A 20,541-nucleotide genomic window follows, 5' to 3' on the forward strand; every position below is an offset into this window, starting at 1 on the left:
TCATTTCAATTTCTTCAAAGCTTATAAAAGCGTAAGCCTATAATGTTTTTTTGTTATGTTTTATTTTATTTCGTTTTATTATTTTATTTGTTTTTGGAAAAGTCCCAAAATGTCTTTTCAATTTCTTCAAAGCTCATAAAAGCTTAATTCTATTATGTTTTTTGTTATGTTGCTTATTTTTTTTGAAGAGTCACAAAATGTATTTTTAATCTCTTCAAAGCTCAACTGTAGCATATCATGTTTCATTGTGTTTATTTATTGAAAAGTCCTAAATGTCTTTTTTTTATTTCTTCAAAGCTCATAAAACTTATCAAAGTGCTTTTCTGCTGGTTTTGCTTCAGTAACTGTAGATTTTATATGCACATGATAAGAGGCAATCCAACACAGTACCAATTACACAGTGATTGTTTATTGTACGAAATATCCCTAACAGAACTCATGAAAGTTTACTGTTATTATCAATACATACTACAGTAGCCTACTACACATTTATTTTGCTTACTAATTATTCGGTTATCCCGAATGGCCACTGAGACAGACTCCAGTACTGTAGGAGGCGCTGTCCCTCTTTCAGGAAACTCTCCTACTGCATCAAGAAGAAGCAGGAACATTTGTACACGGCAAATCATATAGCAGCGCATTTGAAAGACTGAGGTAGTTTATAAATATTATTTTCATATTCTGCTCTTACTATGTCATTATATTAAATATATTTTACTGTTAGCACTGAATGGTATTTCTAAAAAGTACATTGTGGGTAAAGTGTGATGTTTTTTTGCTAAGACATTTCCTGCCAAATGTTGAAAGACTCACAGACCAGATGCAGCTTGTAAACAAACACAGACGACAAGTCGAATTGAATTGAGAGCTCTTAAAGGTAATAAAAGGCGTTTTACATTCCTTTTCAGTGTTACAATATCATTGTTACCATCTCAGAATATGCCACATCAACAACATATCAGCTCTTATAGTTTACCTGGATGCAGCTTTTGTATGTCTGACTATATCATTGTAATTCCTCTAATGTTTTTTCAAAGTTTGTTGTGTTTAAGTCTCTTACAGTTACAGTAAGTTGGAACTTGTGGAAATTGTGTAACAATGAATCGACCAAAGCCAACAAGCATTAGGCGCCCTAGTAACACCAAACCATCAGGTAAGAGTGTTTAGCTGTGATCATGACAAATACATTTCATGACAATTTTCGGACATGTCTTTATCATCCTGTGACAGGTCACCCACCTCCAGGGGATTTCATTGCTCTTGGAGCAAAGAGTCAAGGCAGTGAGCCCAAAGCAAACCCAGCTCTCTTGAAGCCACCGTCCGCCGTTTTGCCCCCAGACCGCAAGAGAGAGGCATCTTCATCCTTGCCCTCTTCCTCCAGCCTGTCCAAGCGGCCCAAGCTCTCTAGTACTCCACCCAGTGCCCTCTCACGCCTCGCTGAGGTGGCTGCCGTTGACAAAAGATCAATATCCCCTTCAATCAAAGAGCCATCTGTAGTTCCTATTGAGGGTGAGATTCAGAAAATCTTGAATCTAATTTAGGGTTTCACAATGTCAGTATGTTCTAGTTGATACCACTGGCAGTCAAATCCTTTTATTATTAATTCCAACTTTGATACCAAAGCCGAAAAAGCCGAATGATCAAAATCTTTTAATTAAAGGGGTCCTTTTATGCTTTTTCCCTTTTTTAACTTTAGTTAGTGTTTATAATGTTGCTGTTTGAGCATAAAAAAGTTTGCCAAGGTTACAAAGCTCAAAGTCCATTTCAAAGGGAGAGATTTTAATTAATAGAATCCACTTTTCAAGAACTACAGCGTACAGCTCGTTTAGACCACAATGCGATTTTTCCTGGCTTTATGTAGTCATAATGTTATCTCCCAGTCCCACGGAATAGGCAGAAAAGTGTACGAGGCCTGGATGAGCTGCTGCTATATCAAAAACACACTGTTTTTTTCCACAACTCATTTGTTTGACCTTCCTAAGGCTGATGAACTTAGAGTGGTTAATTTAATTTAAACACTGTTCCTGAACATACGTTTATCTGTGTGCTGCACATTTTACAAAGAACAGCTTCCAGAGCCACCAGGCAGGCTACACATAAAAGCTTCTCCTGAAATGGTGCAGTTCGGGACAGACTGGGAAGAGCGGAACTGTAATAATGTCAAATTTTGAAAAATAATGCAGTTTTTGATCAGTCAAGCATGAAAGCATATTCTAGTACAGCCCAAAAAAAAAATCAAGACTTTGTAAAAGGGCAAAATAGGACCCCTTTAAAAAAACTATAGTGTAATTATTAACACAAACATTAAAACAAACAAGTGAACTAAAATAAAGAACATTTATTTATTTGATTTAATAAAAGAACAATGAAATATGCCAAATATTATTATACAACAGAACAAGTGCTTATGTAACAGGAGGAACAAGTATTCCCTTTTGAAAAATAATTGCGCTTAATTATATTTGAAGTCAACATGAAATTAAAATGAACCCTATTTTCTATTTTCTGAATGCATCTTATAGATCTTATTATGAACAGTTAATTTGTGCATATGTTACATTTTTAAAAATAAATGTTTTGACCTTGTAATGGTAATTCAAACTGGACCCTCAGGACTTCTCCAGTCATTTAGTCCACTTTGTGTTGATTAAGTAACAAGCTAAAGCACATTTAAAGTACGTGATTATAATTTTAACTGTAGTGTGTTATTTAATATTACATTTAAACTTCATCATTACAAATGTGTAATTAGACATATATTTAAAAACATGCTAGTTTAAATAGAAAAAATATTAAAGTAGGTTTTAGTTTACCATAAATGCGTATACTTTTGACATTATTGCACTTAAATCATATTTCAAAGACAATAGAAGTAATAATGAAATATAAAGATGTACTTCAGTCCTACTTAAGTGGGTCAGAAACACTCTTACATTTCAACTAATTGCATTATAAATGAGACTGCCATTTTGACCTGTTTGAAGTGCTTTGACCATTTTACAGTAAATATTGTAGTATTTATGCGTTACTTTAGACACGCAATGTGAATTCACACAACATGTGATTGCTTGTTTTTCAGTGTCGCCTGCTGTTCTTCTGGATGAGATCGAGGCAGCGGAGGCAGAAGGTAATGATGACCGCATTGAGGCTGTGCTCTGCGGGGCTGTCAAACAGCTGAAGATGAACAGAGCCAAGCCTGACACGACGCTATACCTCAGCCTCATGTTTCTGGCCAAAATCAAGCCCAATGTCTTTGCCACAGAGGGTGTGATAGAGGTAGGTCTCATCTCCTGTGCTATAGTACTGGAATTTACTGTTGCTGCTGGTGACATAGCGTATTGTGTTGAACGTCTTTGATCAGGCTCTCTGCAGTTTGCTCCGCCGTGATGCCTCAATTAACTTTAAGGCCAAGGGGAACAACCTGGTGTCCGTGCTGGCCTGTAACCTGTTGATGGCCGCCTATGAGGAGGATGAAAACTGGCCTGAGATATTTGTCAAAGTAAGCAGTCAATCTGGCCAGCTTTCCTGTCTCTCAGTAATCATAGTACTGATACACTGTCCTTGTGGTGTTCCCCAGGTCTACATTGAGGACTCTCTCGGTGAGAGGATCTGGGTGGACAGCTCGCACTGTAAAACATTTGTGGATAACATCCAAACTGCCTTCACAACAAAGATGCCTCCTAAGAGTATGCTGCTCCAGACGGAAACAGCACGGTCAGGAGGCGACCTCAGTGCAGGTTGGTGGTCCAAGACTATATTCAGTCATGTGTAGGTTAGTAACAAATAGTTTAAATGACTCAAAATACTGTTTTAGGGAACAGCCCTCATCCTTCCACTCCAGATGAAGATGAAGGTCAGACTGAGCTGCTAATCGCTGAAGAGAAACTCAGTCCAGAGGATGATGGACAGGCCATGCCAAGGTATGGAACTACAGTTACTGAAGACAATGTAGCAGTCCTTAATTATAAAGAACTGCATTACATTAAATAATTATGTTGAGAACTTGAAGTAATATTTACTAAATTGAGAATGCTAAATTGCATTGTCTTGACTTCAAAAATTTGGGGTTGGTAAGAATTAATTTATTCAGCAGCAATGATTCATTAAATTGATAAATTAACAGTAAATACTTTTACATCGATAAACGCTGTTCTTTTAAACTTTCTATTCATCAGAGTCCTGAAAAAATATATACATTTCCATAGAAATGTTTTCAACAAGCAGCACAACTGTTTTCATCATTGATAATAATCAGAAATGTTTCTTGAGCATCAAATCGTCATATTAGAATTATTTCTGACGGATCATGTGACATCGGAGAATGCAGAAAATTCAGCTTTGCATCACATGAATAAATTACATTTTAAAATATATATAAAAAAGTTATTTGAAATTTAAATAATATTTCACAATATTACTGTTTTTACTGTATTTTTCTTAAAGGATTGGATAAGATTTAATTTTCCAAAACTAAAAAAGACTCTAAACTTTTAAACAGTAGTGTATAAGTAACTAATACGTTGTATAAATATTTTGTTAAATATTTAACAGAAGATATATAATTTTACATATAAATGAGTGTCTTTAAGAAGCCTATTCATGTTTTCTGTGGTATTGGAAATTGGTATTATGAATTTTCACTGGTACTGAAATTTTGGAATTATGACCGCAATATGCACAGGTATTCACATATTGTAAAAATAATTTTTTACAAATCTGTAACTTGTAACATGGTTATGTGGCTCCAGGTACGAAGATCTGTCTGAAAGTGTGGAGGAGTACGTGTTGGATGTTTTGAGGGACCAGCTGAACCGTCGCCAGCCCATGGACAATGTGTCCAGGAACCTTTTGCGTCTTCTCACGGCCACCTGTGGTTATAAAGAGGTCCGACTGATGGCCGTGCAGAGACTCGAGATGTGGTTACAGAATCCCAAGGTACAACAATGTGGACAAAAGAGAGGAAGTGTCTTTGTCTGAGAGTGTGTAACCACATATCTAAAGGTTTATTCTTGTTTGATGCTTTTCCAGCTGACTCGGCCAGCACAGGATCTTCTCATGTCTCTGTGCATGAACTGTAATACACACGGCTCAGACGACATGGAGGTCATCTCGAACCTCATCAAGATCCGCCTCAAACCTAAAGTTCTCCTCAACCACTATATGCTGTGTGTCAGGTCTGCATTACACCTTCAAACCTGAACTCTTGGTTTATTCTCCACAAAATGATAAGTTAGTAATTAAGTCTAGGGGTGTAACGGTACACAATAATGATGGTTCGGTATGTACTTGGATCGTGCACTTCTGCAATAGCAGCCTACTCTGTGTCTTTTGTTATTTTTTTCAGATGTGTTTGTAGCATCAAAGTATATTGATACAAATGATATTGTCCCATCCTAGGGGTGAATCTCTTGATTTAGAAATTACTTTCTACACGGAGAGAAGTTCCTCACATGCAGTGGTTTAAACAACACTGTATTCATTCCGTCATTCATACCGCACCAAAAATATTCAGTATGAGAGAGTGCATGTACCGTTACACCCCAAGTAAAGTCTGAATGCTTTTTTGATTTTATGTACCTTTTTGTATTTTTCATGTTCTGCAGGGAACTTCTAAATGCTCACCGAGATAATCTGGGCACCATGGTGAAGTTTGTGATCTTTAACGAGTTGTCAAATGCCAGAAATCCCAATAATATGCAAGTCCTCCATACTGTTCTGCAACATAGCCCAGAGCAGGCACCCAAGGTGACTTTTCAAACAACATTTTTGACTTCATACACAATAACTGTATTAAGTGTTGCTTTCTAAGGCGATTGTAACTGTTAGTATTGCTCATACTTGTTTTCAAGATCCCTAACTCTCAGTATCAAACTTTGACCTGTTCCAGTTGTGGACCCGAAAAGTTTAAAAACATTTATTTTGAGCCCTTTTGTTTTGTCTTGTCCCTAGTTTCTGGCAATGGTGTTCCAGGACTTGCTGACCAATAAGGATGACTACCTGCGGGCATCAAGGGCCTTGCTTAGGGAAATCATTAAACAGACCAAACATGAGATCAACTTCCAGTCCTTCTGTTTAGGCCTCATGCAAGAGAGGAAAGAGGCCACTTATGTGGACATGGAGTTTAAAGTGAGGACTGTATTTATTATGTGTTGTTTCTTAAAAGAAATGGAAGACATGTTTTGATGTATTGCCTGTACATAATTAGTTTTTTATCCATCTCAGGAGCGTTTTGTCATCCAAGTGACAGATCTCTTAACGGTTTCCATGATGTTGGGGATCACGGCTCAGGTCAAAGAGGCCGGCATTGCGTGGGACAAAGGAGAGAAGAAGAGTAAGATGTTTTATACTCTAGTGCCTTATATCCAAGGGCCTGTTTACACCTGATCACTTCATGGGTTTTTACTAATCGGATAGATATCTGATTTGTTAAAACGGTTTCATTTACACTTGGCCACATAAATGTGTCTCCGCAAAACGAATATATATCCAATCTTCAATTCCCGCGCTATATGCAAATTTAACGGAGTTCACGTCAATGAAAGCAACGAATATGAGCTGCATTTTATTTATCATCAGCTAATTTCAAGACCAAAGGCCGCAATAGGAGAGAGAGCGGCATCAGCACTGGTAAGATCATTTTGTCTCACTACTTTTAATGAAGATGATTGTGTGTTAAGCATCTGAGACTTACTTTCAGTTTTATTTGCTGCAGCTTGCGCGTTGGCTTGCTGAAGAGATACTCAGCTACTCATCTGCGTCAATGCGTGCTGCAGTAGCGCTGTCATATAACATGTCTATAACATGTCATATATCCTATAACATGCTCTCACACGTTTATTTTTTGTAACATTTTGCGAGGAGTAATGTTTACATATGTGGTTTCAACAACCAGATGCATTTACACTTGTCCAGTTTGGTTTGAAATTAGTCTCAGACCGCCCTCCTGAAGTGGTTTGAGTGATTGTTTAAATCCGTCTCAGAAGAGTTTCGGAGGGCATTTACACCTGGTCTTTTCATGATCGGAAGTGACCAGGTGTAAACAGACCCCAACATTCAAAACTGTTTTTTCTGATAATGAGGTTGCAAATGTGTCTGTATTTCAGATCTGGAAGCACTGAGATCCTTTCAGAACCAGATCGCTGCCATCCAGAGAGATGCTGTGTGGTGGCTACACTCTGTAGTTCCCACCATCAGTAAAGTGGGAGCTAAAGACTATGTGCACTGGTATGGATACGAGGGATGTAGGACTAGTTTTTTTATTGTTATAGGCAATATGTAAGAAATAAAAAATAAATGTTTTTGGAGCTTGATTAAATAAATGCTTTGTTTATAATGAGAAGGACATTTTAAGCTATGAAACTTGCAGGATGTTTTAATGGTGCAAATACCTTTATATGTCAAATTTCTCTTATATTCTCATGTCATGACTCCTTTAAAATGTGAGTCAAGTTTTTTGCACCAAGAACATAATTTATTTAATATTTCATGACCATTTAACACCCTCTTTGGAACCTTTAAATGAAACTGTCACTTGTAACGCTGCTTGTAAGATTATTATTTTGCTGATTGTTTCATTGTGTATCAACAGTCTTCACAAGGTGCTTTTCACAGAGCAGCCTGAGACCTATTACAAATGGGACAACTGGCCACCTGAGAGTGACAGAAAGTGAGATATCATCTCTGATTGAACATCGTACAGAAAGAGTGGAGGGTTTTTTTGTCCTTTTTTAATAGATGCTAAAGCATTTCTCCTGTTTGTTAGTTTCTTTCTGCGGCTGTGCTCTGAGGTTCCTCTGCTTGAGGACACACTGATGCGCATCTTGGTGATCGGTCTCTCTCGTGATTTGCCCCTGGGCCCTGCTGACGCCATGGAGCTGGCCGATCACCTTGTGAAGAGAGCTGCAGGAGTTCAGTCTGATGGTAAGACAATGCTCCTGGTTAGAGGAATGCTGGTACAGTACACACATAGCTCAGACCTGTTTAGTAGTGATCTGGTCTGTTTTTAAAGATGGCCATGTGATTATGTTTCGCTTCCTATATCATCAACTGTAGACTTGGATGTGTTGCGAGTGGAGAGGATTCAGCTCATTGATGCTGTGCTGAACCTTTGCACGTACCATCACCCAGAGAACATCCAGCTTCCTGCAGGGTACGGCCTTTACCCTTCACCGAGTTTACTCCCTGCTGTTTTTTCACTTCTGTTTTATTAGGCAGTGATTCATCAGCCTTATATTGCCAGATAATTATTGGGTGTCATGGACTATTTGCATTGAAAGTTTAAGCTACACTGTGGTCTGTCCGCTCCTGGAATCTGTTACTCTATTTGTGGGCTGTTTATTCGTCTGAGAAGTGAAATACTTTATTAAATGTTCCATTTTAGGTATCAACCTCCTAATCTGGCCATATCAACTCTTTACTGGAAGGCCTGGCTCCTGCTGCTTGTGGTCGCAGCATTCAACCCACAGAAAATCGGTGAGGCCAGATATGTTGCAATACTTGCATTTCATAAAAACATCTCATTAGAACACCATTACATCGCTGTCACTGACGGTTTCAGGTTTGGCAGCGTGGGATGGTTACCCCAGTCTGAAAATGCTCATGGAGATGGTTATGACAAAGTAAGTGTTCTGGATATTGTGTGGAAATGTGGTTTTATGGATAATTCAGCACTTGACTCTTTCTTTTGCTCTCTTCTCAGTAACTACTCCTACCCTCCGTGCACGGTGGCCGATGAGGAGACCAAAACAGAAATGATCAATCGAGAGCTGCAGATCTCTCAGAAGGAGCGGCAGGAGATCCTGGCCTTTGAGAGCCACCTGGCAGCCGCCTCCACCAAGCAGACCATAACAGAGAACAACAGCCTTCTGCTGTCCCAGCTCACCAGCCTGGACCCCAAGTATGACCTCCCGTTTGTCACTGCATTAATAATCCAGTGTGTTTTTAAAGAAACTGACCCTGTCTTTGGTTCACTTAGGGGACCCCCACGTAGGCCACCTCCTCTTGTCCTGGATCAAGTGAAGACTCTGAACCAGTCTTTGCGCCTGGGCCATTTGCTCTGCCGCAGCCGCAACCCTGACTTCCTGCTCAATATCATCCAGAGACAAGTAAACTCTTTCCTATGCTGTTCTTAAGAGCCATGTTTAAGGGACTCGCTAAATTTCATATTTCCCTCCCGTCCAGGCCTCCTCTCAGTCTATGCCGTGGCTGGCTGATCTCGTCCAGTCTAGTGAAGGGTCGTTGGATGTGCTGCCTGTTCAGTGCCTGTGCGAATTCCTCCTCCACGATGCCGCTGATGACGCATCTTCCATTGATGATGAGGAAGAAGGAGAGAGCAAAGAGCAGAGAGTGAAGAAAAGACAGGTTAAGCTCATTCTTGATCTCACATGTCTGTTGTCTTCTCAAGGGGCCATATTTTATTTTCCCCCCTGAAGTCATCTTGTAATGTTGTCTTAAAACAAAGTTTATTTTTTCATGACCGTTATTCCAATCCCTACTTTAGGAAAATTGTTAGGGTGGGCAAAGATTCTGAATATATACACTGCCATTAAAAAGCTTTTAAGAATTAATTTTTTTATCAGCAAGAATGCATTAAATTGATCAAAAGCTACAGTAAAGTCGTTTATAATCTTACAAAAGATTTCCATTTAAAATAAATGCTGTTCTTTGCATCAAATAATCCTGAAAAAAGGGCATCTCAGATTCCACAAAAATATTTAGCAGCCATTTTTAACATTGTTTATAATAAGAAATGCTTCTTTAGCAGCAAATCATCATATTAGAATGATTTCTGAAGGATCATGTGACACTGAAGACTGGATTAATGATGCTGAAAATTCAGCTTTGATCACATGAATAAATTACAATTTTAAATATATTCAAATAGAAAACGTTATTTTAATATTTCACAATATTATTGTTTTCACTGTATTTTTCCCTCCTCATCTTTCCCATCAGAGGCAGCAGAAACAGAGGCAGCTTCTTGGGCGGCTGCAGGACCTTCTGCTGGGTCCTAAGGCTGATGAACAGACCACATGCGAGGTCTTGGACTACTTCCTGCGCCGTCTCAGTTCTTCTCAGGTGGCCTCTAGAGTGCTGGCCATGAAGGTGCGGAGTTAATTAACCATCCACCAGTGCTTGGTTCATTGAGACTCTTTAATAAGATTGTTGATTGTCATGTGTGTCAGGGTTTGTCTCTGGTTCTGACGGAGGGAGGATTAAGAGATGGAGAGGAGAGGGATCAGCTCATGGAGGAGGACTCCGGAGATGCAGAGTTATTGCCAGGCTACCAGTGGCTCCTTCAGGACCTCCCCAAACTGCCTCTGTTTGACAGCGTGAGAGGCTTGACGGCCAGCGCCTTACAGCAAGTCAGTCTACCTACACAGTTACAAGAATATCAATATCTGTAACTTGATCAGCTTATGTTTGTGTGGTTTCCCTTTTTTTGTCAGGCCATTCACATGGAGACCGATCCTCAAACCATCAGCGCATACCTGATTTACCTATCCCAGCATGCACCAGTAGAGGAGCAGTCCCTACACAATGACCTGGCCTTGGTTAGTCTAAATCTACAGCATTTTATCAGTCTGAGAAAAGCTCTAGGCTAACCTGTTTCGTCTCTCCTCTCTGGCTTCTCAGGATGTAGCTCGCCTGATAGTGGAGCGCTCCACTATAATGAACTGCCTGTTCTCCAAGCACTCTTGCAGACCTGAGTCTGACGCTGTTCTCTCCGCTCTGATCACCATCTTCTCTGCCTACATCCGTCGTATGAGGAAGACAAAAGAGGGAGAGGACCTCTACAGCTGGGTAAGGAACTATTAACTGAACTGGAAATTCGAATTACTGCTTGCTTGTTCACATGATTAAAAACCAAATTTTAAACATCACAGTCAGAATCTCAGGATCAAGTGTTCCTGCGATGGACCACAGGAGAAACAGCCACAATGCACATTCTGGTAGTCCATGCTATGGTCATCCTGCTCACGCTTGGACCTCCCAAAGGTGAGTGTCTCCTCTGTTGCGGTGTGCGGGGATTGATTCTGCCTGTACTTGGAGTAACAGCTACTGTGACTGTGTTTTTTAGGGGAAAGTGAGTTCTATATACTGCTGGATATCTGGTTTCCTGATAAAAAGCCCCTTCCTACTGCATTCCTGGTTGACACGTCTGAGGAGGCCCTTCTTTTGCCAGATTGGCTGAAATTACGAATGATCCGATCTGAGGTTGCCCGATTGGTTGATGCAGGTATAGATATCTTGTATTTAGGAATAAGGATTTCAAAACACCAAATTTGATACTAAGGAAATCCCAAAGTAGCATTTATTTGATTAAAAATACAGCAAAAACAGTAAAATTGTGAAATATTATTACAATATGGATAATATATTGTGTTGTTATAATATTTTAATATATTTTAAAATGTAATTTATTCCTGTGCTGCAAAGCTGAATTTTCAGCATCATTACTCCAGTCTTTAGTGTCACATGATCCTTCAGAAATCATTCTTATATGATTATTTGCTGCTCAAGAAACATTTCTAATTATTATTGAATGTTGTGATGCTTAATATTTTTGGGAGAAAATTATTTGAGGAATGGAAAGTAAAAAAATTAAATTAAAATAAAAAAATCGAAATCTTTTGCAACATTACAAATGTCTTTACTGTTACTTTTGATCAAATAAATGAATCGTTGCTGAATAAAAGTATTAATTTATGTCAAAGAAAATCTTATTGACCCCAAACTTTTGAACCGTTGTATAGCTTTATTTCTATAGCACTTTATACAATACAGATTTTCAGGAGCTTCACAGTAATCAGTGAAATAACAGAATCAATGATGCACACTTCATCAGATTTGAGACAAATTCAATTTCAGCTATGAGCAGCTCTAAAAAGACAATAGTATCATTATTCACCTCTTTTCAGTTTAGTCTTGAGTTCATATAACTGTCATTATTCAGCTCAGTTCAAGTTTTCTTCTCATCCAACAGTGTCATTGCAGACAAATCAATAATATTGCTGAATATTAAGTATCTTTTAAACCCGGACGTCAGCCCCCGAAGGTTTGTTTACAAGTCTGAATGGGTTTCTCTGTCACTCGCAGCCCTACAGGATCTGGAGCCCACGCAGCTGCTGTTGTTCGTCCAGTCCTTCGGGATCCCCGTCTCCAGCATGAGCAAACTGCTGCAGTATCTGGACCAGGCCGTGTCCCATGACCCCCAGTCACTGGAGCAGAACATCATGGACAAGAGTGAGGATCTTTCATTTGGGGTACTCTGTTCTCCCAGTATTAAGTGTGTGTGAAATTATGCAAACATCATGGATGTTTTTTTTTTATCTGTTAGACTACATGGCACATCTAGTAGAAGTCCAGCATGAGAGAGGAGCCACGGGAGGACACACGTTTCACAGTTTGCTCAGTGCTTCACTTCCTTCACGCAGAGGTCAGGATCAAATGCCTTACACCAAGGGTTAAGACAGCAGGGAATTATGGTGCTGTTCTCAATTGACTCCTCTGCTAATCTGATGTTACAGACAGCTCAGAGGTGAACAGGGCTAAGGTTACCGTTGAAACGCCCCATGGCTCTGTAAAGATGAGAGCAGTTAGTCAGGTGCCAGCGATCGGCCCAGAGGATGATCTCACTGGGATCCTACTACAGGTATGCACCTCATTTTGAACTACTTATGCTGCTTTTCAGAGGGGTTTTTTCTCCCGCCAAGATTTAATTCTACCATGTTATTAATAATAATATGATAATCTTACATGGTCAGTCTTAGTCCAGAAACGCAGTCTGTCCTGTTCACATTTTCCCTTTATCTCCCCAATTTCCGGGTCACTCTCTTCTAACGCTGAGTATTGCCAACAACTTCACAACATGATGTAGATTTTTTTTAGATGAATCTAGATTTTGTTGATGGTTTAATGCTGCCTTCCCATGCGATCGGAATTATCGTAAATACGAGTTTCCTAGTAGAGAATTGGACATATAGGCCCTCTCAAGTCGTATTTACTACTGGGAAACAATTTTGATAACCGAGTTTCCGAGTTGGGCGTGCCATCAACTTTGAACGTGGCGGAGGGCAGAACGATTGCTGCTGTGAATGGTTTTCTTTATTTTTTTTTTTCCACAACAGCTACATGACCTTGTCTTGTCGTTTAAGTAGTGCATATTTACATGCATGAAAAATCATTTGAAGCTTATTGTATGGTTTATACACAGCGAAAATACCCTGTATTTGACTGAAATTCCAGAATCGTCAGCAAGCTGACTAGATAGCAGGGTGAATGTTTATATTGTTGTCAATGAATGGGATGCTAAAAATCTTTTTTGCTTTAATACGATTTCCCCAATAAGGCAAGAATAAGCCTGGTGTCCTCCATGATTCCTGTTTTTTTCTGACAACAAAACACTGCGACAAGCTCGTAATTACAACTTTAGAAGTGGGAAGTATTAGGAAATTTTCAATAGTATGTGAAGCCGTTATAGTACATCACAATATCATTATTGGATTGTCATTAAAACTGTCAAATGTTTAAAAAAACACTCAATCAGTTTTAAAAAGATAGTAAAAAAAAAAGAAAATACTGTCGCTTTCACACCCTCATGTTGTTACAAAAACCAAAAGACGTTCGTTCATCTTCAGAACACATATAATATTTGAATGAAACCTGAGAGATTTCTGTCCCTCCATTGAAAGTCCATTCCAATAAAAATATTATTCTTTAAAAGGTACATAAAGACATTCTAAAAGTAATCCATACACATTGAGCTGTTTAATCCAAGTCTTCTGAAGAGACACGGTAGCTTTATATGATGAAGAGATTTAATTTAGACTTTTATTCATATATAAACATTCATCAGTGCACATACATAGAGCACTCAAATATGATAAACGGAAGCTCAACCGCACATACAAGAACAAAATTCATTGGTTTGTGAAGTTTTCTGGAATAAAGTGCTCTGCCTAGCTGTTTAGAATCACCTAAACAAACTCTAAAATGCCTTTGTTTTGGACAGATTTTGTTTAAAGTGATGTCACACCCATTCAGCCTTTGATTTGACTTGAAGTATATTGGGCCCTTTAGACTCTGCATGGAGCGACCCCTCACTGACATTTTAATCACATAGATGACCTTGTTCTTCATTAATTCAACTCCAGTGATGAATATCAGTTTAAATCTTTATTACTTGACTCGACTGTGATGGTGACGGTTCTCTTTCCCCATCTAGCTCTTCCCTCTGAAGGTGGATCCTCGCTGGCCTCCGTCTCCAGTCCGACCACTGTCATTATCTCTGCAGCAGACCCTGGCCCATGAGGTTCTGCGGGCACGGCAGGGTCACATCCAGCAGGGTGGCGCTGCCGGACGACTCCTTCAAGCCTTAGCAGCCCTTCTAAACTCCACCCACGCTGGAGCCCTGGTCATTGCAATGCACCACAGCCATACGATCTCCTGTCCTCTACTGCGTCAACTCCATCTTTACCAGGCACCTAACCTACTCATACCTGCATATTCAATATCCTCACTGGTGCTTACTTTTGCTTGCTCACTCTGTCTACTTCCCTTTTTCTCCTCTAGCGGTTGGTGTCACAAGACGTTGGCTTCTCATCGCTGTTCTTCAACGCCGTTGTGCAGATGTTGACGTGGTTGGAGAACTCCGCGGTAGAGACGGGACCACTCCACAGCCTGCTGAAATCTCTGGCAGCTCAGTACTCTCACAAGCATCGCATCACAGATGGTGAGTCACTCCAGAATTTTAGCTGTCGCAGGTCACATTTGCAAGCACATATTCAAACTGACAACTGAACTAGCTGAATCAGGTCAGAAAATCACAGTCATTTGATAGTTTTTAGTCCTAGCATGCTCTCCTGGTGTTGACTGTGTCCTGTGTTATCAGTTCGTACAGGGTTCCTGCACTTGGCTGAATCACTGGCATACAGACGAGACTCTGAAGTGGCAGTGAGGGGCATTATTGCCTCTCTGAGAGCTGGAGAAAAATGCAACGCTGAACCTGAACTCATACGAAAAGGTATTTAAGCTGTTCAGGGTCCTCCAGTACTCACTTAAAGGGTCATATCAAAATTAATCAAATTTTCTGTGACCTTTTTAAAATTAGAGAGTTCATTGTACTGTTAAAACGTACTTAAACGTACACACCTATCTATTACATCATCGCCACAGATCAATGGTAGTTTGAAGGTGTTTACCATCCTAGAATTTTCCCGAAACAAGAATCAATCAAACTTTGTTTTAGCCTGTGACATTGCACCAGTTTGTTTTTTAATTTTGCTTGAAGTATACCGGGGCCTTTAAGCATTTACACAACGTTTGTTATAAATAAGTTCATAAACATATTATGCGTCAACTGCTTAGTTTCATTGCAGCGTGACTTACTGCCTCATGCGAGAAGTGTGAAACAGGCCTAAGAGTTAGAGAGGCTGTATAAAATGGTCTTAAGAAACTAAATCATGACTGTTTTTAATATGATATAATCCCTTGAATGTTTTGTTGCGGCCTACATTACACAGCACTTATCTCTGTATGATGTAATTAACTTTAATTAAAGCTCCTCTGGGAACCACATAGTGTACTCTTAGAGCAATGCTTTGAAAAATATTTTTGAACTGGTTTGTGGCAAACGTAAGGCTAACAGGCGAGGACCGAAGGCTAAGTCAGCTCTAGAGAGGCAGTTAAGTTTCTGTGTGTTGGTGTTGGAGTGGTTGCCAGCATTAGTCAGTCTCTCCTGAGGGCAACGTTTGGCTCATGCACCAGCATCACCACTCACACTGTCCTTGATGTTTCTCTTTATGATTTCAACATTCTGCTCTGAAACCTCACCAAAACAAAAACAACCTCACACAGGGCCACACATTCACTCCAGCCTCCAGGGCTTGTTTACGTCTTGGGCTTGTTGTTCAAAACAGGGCTTGTTTTGAAATACTTCCTCATGAAAGTTAGTGTGGTGGGACTGGATTTCTAGAGACGCAGGATTACTTAGAAGCAAAGCTTGTGGTAGTTCTCATTTTTGCGATGTGGGATTGGCTGTAATGGGTTGTTTTTCATTTTTTTGGACCTGTGTGTTTCATAAGAGTGCCGATATTATAAAACAAAAACCTTGTGTGCCTTAGTGTTGCAGGGCCTCATGGAGGTGAAGTCTCCATATCTAGAGGAGCTGTTATCCCTGCTTATGACCATCGGTACGGAGAATGGGAACCCAGGAAACACAGTGGGTCCCGTTGCCATGGTGATCTCTCTGCTGCTACAGGAAACAGAGGAACGAGGGGTGAAAATAGAGGTGGATTCCAAAATGTAAGCGCACCACTCTACGCTGCCTCATCACAGATTTCCTTTCTTGTATGCCGGGGATACTGTTCCTAGGTGGGGAAGGAACACATAGTAAAATTGGGTTAACACTTTATTTTTTATATCCCTGTCAAACAGCCAAAGTTACCATGATGTAAACTAGTGATTCACAACTTTTTCTGGCTTTTGTAAAGACTCAAGTACCCCTTCATCACCAGCAAACCAGAAATGTGTTTCTTTTTACCCATATTGTACTGTAAAAATTAATACACACACACACACACACACACACACACACACACACACACACACACACACACACAAAAACACACAGAAAAACACACACACTGCAAACCATGGACACACACACACACACACACACACACACGGAGCAGTGGACAGCCATTATGCTATGGCGCCCGGGGAGTTTTTAGGTGCCTTGTTCAGTCATTTCCTGCCGGTACTGGAATTGAACCAGCAACTTTTGGGTTAGTTGACTCGCTAACCATTAGGCCACGACTCCCTAGAGTAAAACACAACCGACCAATAGTTTTGAATAATTGTTTTTTGTAATGTTTTTGAAAAAAGCATTTTATGCTCAGCAAGGCTGCATTTATTTTATCAACAAAACTGTAAATGCAGTAATATTGTGAAATATTATTGTAATATTATTGGCACTTGATCAATTTAAAATATTTTAACAATATTACTGTTTTTATTTTTGATCAAATAAATGAATTCTTGCTGAGCATAAGAGACGACTTTACAAAACATAAAAAAAAAAGATCTTACCAGCCACAAACTTTTAAGTGTGTCGTATACAGGCCAGTGGTTGGGAATCTCTGACTTAATAAGTGCATTATTTATTTGCTGGAAACACTGTGTATTTTCTGGGTTGATGACGGGTGTGTGTTCTCCCCTGCAGCACTGAGTCAAAGAAGCCTGGCTCGTGTTCAGGGCTGTTGGTGGACTGGCTGGAGTTGCTCGACCCAGAGGTGACCTCCGTGTGCTCGGATCTTCAGCAGAAGCTGCTTTTTTCTCAAAACAAGGTAAAATAGTTTCTCTATAAACTGATCATGTGGGTGTAGCTACAGATTTAAATATGTACATGTGAGGGTACAAATGACACGTGATATAAAAAAAATAAGAAGCGTACAGCTAATATTCCTCTTTTTTTTCTTAAATATGAAATACAGGCTAGTTCAATTACATAAATGGTTTCAATGTTTTATGACACAAGTAGTTTATTCATTCACTCATGAGCAGTGTTGGGGGTAACGCATTACAAGTAATGTACTTTATGTAATCAGATTACTTTTGATTCAAATAATGCATTACTTTATAAATGTACATATTAATATCTAAGTTTGAGCACAATTGCTCAGTACTTTTCGTTTTATTTAATTTGCTTAAACATGTTTAAAACTACTAAATTGAAATACTCTCTTCTCCAAAATGTAGTCATGTACACTGTGTGCACCGGAATAGACAAAAAGTACAAAAGTAATAGCTCTTTCAACTTTAATATCCTTTAAAATTATAATAATATATATTCTAAATGTGTTTTTAAAAGAAAATGAAAATACATTACTGCGTTTACTTGGAAAAAAAGAAGGCCTGGAAGAGAGCAAGCCTCAGCCAGGTGATAAAATGTAACGCAAAAGTAACACAACACATTACTTTCATTGAAAAGTAACCAAGTAACGTATTTATTCAAATTTTTAGGGAGTAACGTACTATTGTAGTGCATTACTTTTTTAAAGTAAATTACCCCAACACTGCTCATAAGTGCATTAATATAAGTCTTGTCCTTTTTTCAAATATTGAGATATTTCGCTTTAAAACAAATGTTTTGTTTTGCTCATGGCTTAATGGAAAGTGAAATGCATACAGAGAAAATGAATGGGAGAAATACTTCTGAATCCAAGCAAACTGAAACAGTGGACGGTTGCTGTTGCGATCTATTGCTTCTTTATATGAAATGAGTGTGACTCTCTCATTGTCTTTCTCAGGTTAAAAGCAGCGGTGTGAGTGTAACCCCGTCCTACAGGCCGTATCTGTTGGCCCTCCTTACACACCAGTCCAACTGGAGCACCTTACATCAGTGCATCAGCTCTCTGCTCAACAAACACAGAGAGCAGAGGTGAGCGGCTTTGTCAAACACGCTCCGCTCTTTTTGTTTTCACACACCTCCTGCGTGTGTAACTGTGTTTCATCTGATCTCCAGACTAGACCCAACCTCAGCTCTGGACTTCCTGTGGGCCTGCAGTCACATTCCCCGCATCTGGCAGGGGCGAGATCAGAAAACTCCTCAGGTTTGATCACAGTTAATATTACTTCGCAATTGTGAATATATTTACATAACACATATTCAGCAGCTTGGCAAGATTGCTGATTTTCATTTCACATGCAGTTTGTTTAGACAACCATAACAGGGATAGGTTTATTGAAACAGCTGGGAATGTAATTTACCTGGTGATGCTCGACTTTAAATTACTTTAACTGCTAGAAGTTTCTTTTGGGAATGCAATCTCTAGAAATAAGTATAAACGACTCATGGGAAAAAAAATTAAAGAAATGAATTGGTCAAAAGTGGGGGAAACCTGCAGATGTTTTTACATTCTTACATCTTTACATTCTTAAATGTACAGTAGCATCAACATTTTTATTTTAAGGACCAGCAGGAGAGTTGACAATGGCCATTTCAAACTAAATTTACTGTGTTGGTGCAATAATATAGAATATGCTCCCTTTAAGACTATTTATATTGTTAACCAGTCCAAAGCTGTATTTGTAGTGGTCCAAAGGTCTAAAACTGTAATGTTTGGCTACAGATTGTATATTTTGATCAGTTTATATTAGCTATGAGTGTGTAAGATGGTGTTTTGTATCTCTGCAGAAGCGCACCGAGCAGTTTGTGTTGAAGCTGTGTTCTGAGGAGCTCATAAGTCTGGTGGACCTCATCCTGTCTGAGTCAGAGCTGAGCTGTCGTGACTCCGCCACCTCAAAGAGCGCTCTGGACAAGGTATCCTGCTCTCTTCTCCAGTCCCGCTTGCCCCTCCTGCACAGCTGTCTCCACTCAGACCTGGACAATGTGAAGAAAGTCTCTGAGTACCTCATCGGCTGTGTTAAGAAGTGGGGAGACAGGTACACCCTACGAGTCTGTATAAGGAGTTGCACAGGCTATTTTATATTAATGCTCTGCCATGACACTTTAAGCTTGACGTCGACTAGTCGCTGATCCTGCCTGGCCTGTAGAGGGCCATTTTACGTACTCTTTTTACATTCCGTTTCCAACAGTTAAAATGGCAAATAAATGCTTACTCCTCGAGCTCCACGAGATATGTTTGATTATACCATCTGGATGCTCAAAATTGATCGGGTAAATGCATGTTTTAAACAGCTAATTGTACACGTAAGTTAATGGGATAGTTCACCCAAAAATGACAATTTTATCATTGCTTGCTTACCCTCAAGTTTTTCCAAACCTGTATGAGTTTCTTCCTTCTGTTGAACACAAAAGAAGATACATATAGGTTTGGAACAACTTGAGAGTGATTAAATGATGACAAAATATTTTTTTTTGGGTGAACTATGCCTTTGATCGCTGTTCTAAACTAATGCGCTGCTGCATTGTGGAGCTCACACATACATACACAGCTTTGGAAAAAATAAGAGGCCACTGCAAAATCAGCAGTTTCTCTGGATTTACCATTTATGTGTTTGAGTAAAATCAACATTTCTTCCAAATTTCTAGTAAAAAACATTCTCATTTAGAGCATTTATTTGCAGAAAATGACAATGGGTGGAAAACACGTTTTCAGACCTCAATGCAAAGAAATGTTTTAGACATTTTTAGACAACACAATACGGAAGTTTTATCTTCAGAACAGTTCAAAATATCGATATTTGGTGGGATAACCCTGATTTCCAATCACAGCTTTCATGCGTCTTGGGATGCTTCACATGAAGCATTGTCCTGTGAGAAAAAACAATCCTTCGAATTGGGGAACATTGTCTGAGCAGAAGGAAGCAGTTTTTCTTCCCAGGTTAACCATGCGTACTTCATATAGAAGGATCTGCTCGAATAACCCCCCCCCCCCACCCCACCCACAAAACAGCAAGGACAACCGTTTCAGACAGAGGTCAGGGTTTTTACCATGTTACCAAACACTCGGCCACACTCACCACCATCGCAAAGCACTGAACTTCTTCTTTAAAAGCCCCATTAAAGAGGCTGAT

General features: G+C 39.5%; 1 protein-coding gene across 4 annotated transcripts in view; it reads left to right on the plus strand.

Annotated features, from left to right (window-relative positions):
- The first annotated feature begins 572 nt into the window (after positions 1-572).
- Positions 573-20,541, plus strand: part of ints1 (integrator complex subunit 1) — a 29,203-nt gene continuing 9,234 nt past the window's right edge. The window contains exons 1-40 of one of the 4 annotated variants that reach the window (XM_077213353.1): positions 573-654; positions 784-877; positions 1,053-1,153; positions 1,231-1,509; positions 3,080-3,276; positions 3,362-3,499; positions 3,578-3,737; positions 3,815-3,920; positions 4,749-4,935; positions 5,029-5,174; positions 5,604-5,745; positions 5,950-6,126; positions 6,223-6,331; positions 6,577-6,627; positions 7,104-7,224; positions 7,589-7,666; positions 7,763-7,920; positions 8,053-8,149; positions 8,381-8,472; positions 8,558-8,618; positions 8,699-8,896; positions 8,975-9,104; positions 9,181-9,360; positions 9,955-10,104; positions 10,185-10,364; positions 10,449-10,553; positions 10,636-10,803; positions 10,887-10,998; positions 11,081-11,239; positions 12,100-12,246; positions 12,341-12,439; positions 12,531-12,655; positions 14,228-14,482; positions 14,575-14,734; positions 14,894-15,025; positions 16,125-16,305; positions 17,225-17,348; positions 18,312-18,442; positions 18,527-18,614; positions 19,199-19,446. In XM_077213353.1, coding sequence (XP_077069468.1) covers positions 1,099-1,153; positions 1,231-1,509; positions 3,080-3,276; positions 3,362-3,499; positions 3,578-3,737; positions 3,815-3,920; positions 4,749-4,935; positions 5,029-5,174; positions 5,604-5,745; positions 5,950-6,126; positions 6,223-6,331; positions 6,577-6,627; positions 7,104-7,224; positions 7,589-7,666; positions 7,763-7,920; positions 8,053-8,149; positions 8,381-8,472; positions 8,558-8,618; positions 8,699-8,896; positions 8,975-9,104; positions 9,181-9,360; positions 9,955-10,104; positions 10,185-10,364; positions 10,449-10,553; positions 10,636-10,803; positions 10,887-10,998; positions 11,081-11,239; positions 12,100-12,246; positions 12,341-12,439; positions 12,531-12,655; positions 14,228-14,482; positions 14,575-14,734; positions 14,894-15,025; positions 16,125-16,305; positions 17,225-17,348; positions 18,312-18,442; positions 18,527-18,614; positions 19,199-19,446 — 5,426 coding nt within the window. In that variant the 5' untranslated portion in view covers positions 573-654; positions 784-877; positions 1,053-1,098. Of the gene's footprint in view, positions 655-783; positions 878-1,037; positions 1,154-1,230; positions 1,510-3,079; positions 3,277-3,361; positions 3,500-3,577; positions 3,738-3,814; positions 3,921-4,748; positions 4,936-5,028; positions 5,175-5,603; positions 5,746-5,949; positions 6,127-6,222; positions 6,332-6,576; positions 6,628-7,103; positions 7,225-7,588; positions 7,667-7,762; positions 7,921-8,052; positions 8,150-8,380; positions 8,473-8,557; positions 8,619-8,698; positions 8,897-8,974; positions 9,105-9,180; positions 9,361-9,954; positions 10,105-10,184; positions 10,365-10,448; positions 10,554-10,635; positions 10,804-10,886; positions 10,999-11,080; positions 11,240-12,099; positions 12,247-12,340; positions 12,440-12,530; positions 12,656-14,227; positions 14,483-14,574; positions 14,735-14,893; positions 15,026-16,124; positions 16,306-17,224; positions 17,349-18,311; positions 18,443-18,526; positions 18,615-19,198; positions 19,447-20,541 lie in introns of all 4 variants that reach the window. The other 3 variants (XM_077213354.1, XM_077213355.1, XM_077213356.1) reach the window with 3 other exon arrangements.

This window comes from Siphateles boraxobius, unplaced genomic scaffold, assembly GCF_051911475.1.
Source record: "Siphateles boraxobius isolate OS27281-9 unplaced genomic scaffold, OSU_SipBor_1 66, whole genome shotgun sequence".
Taxonomy (NCBI): domain Eukaryota; kingdom Metazoa; phylum Chordata; class Actinopteri; order Cypriniformes; family Leuciscidae; genus Siphateles; species Siphateles boraxobius.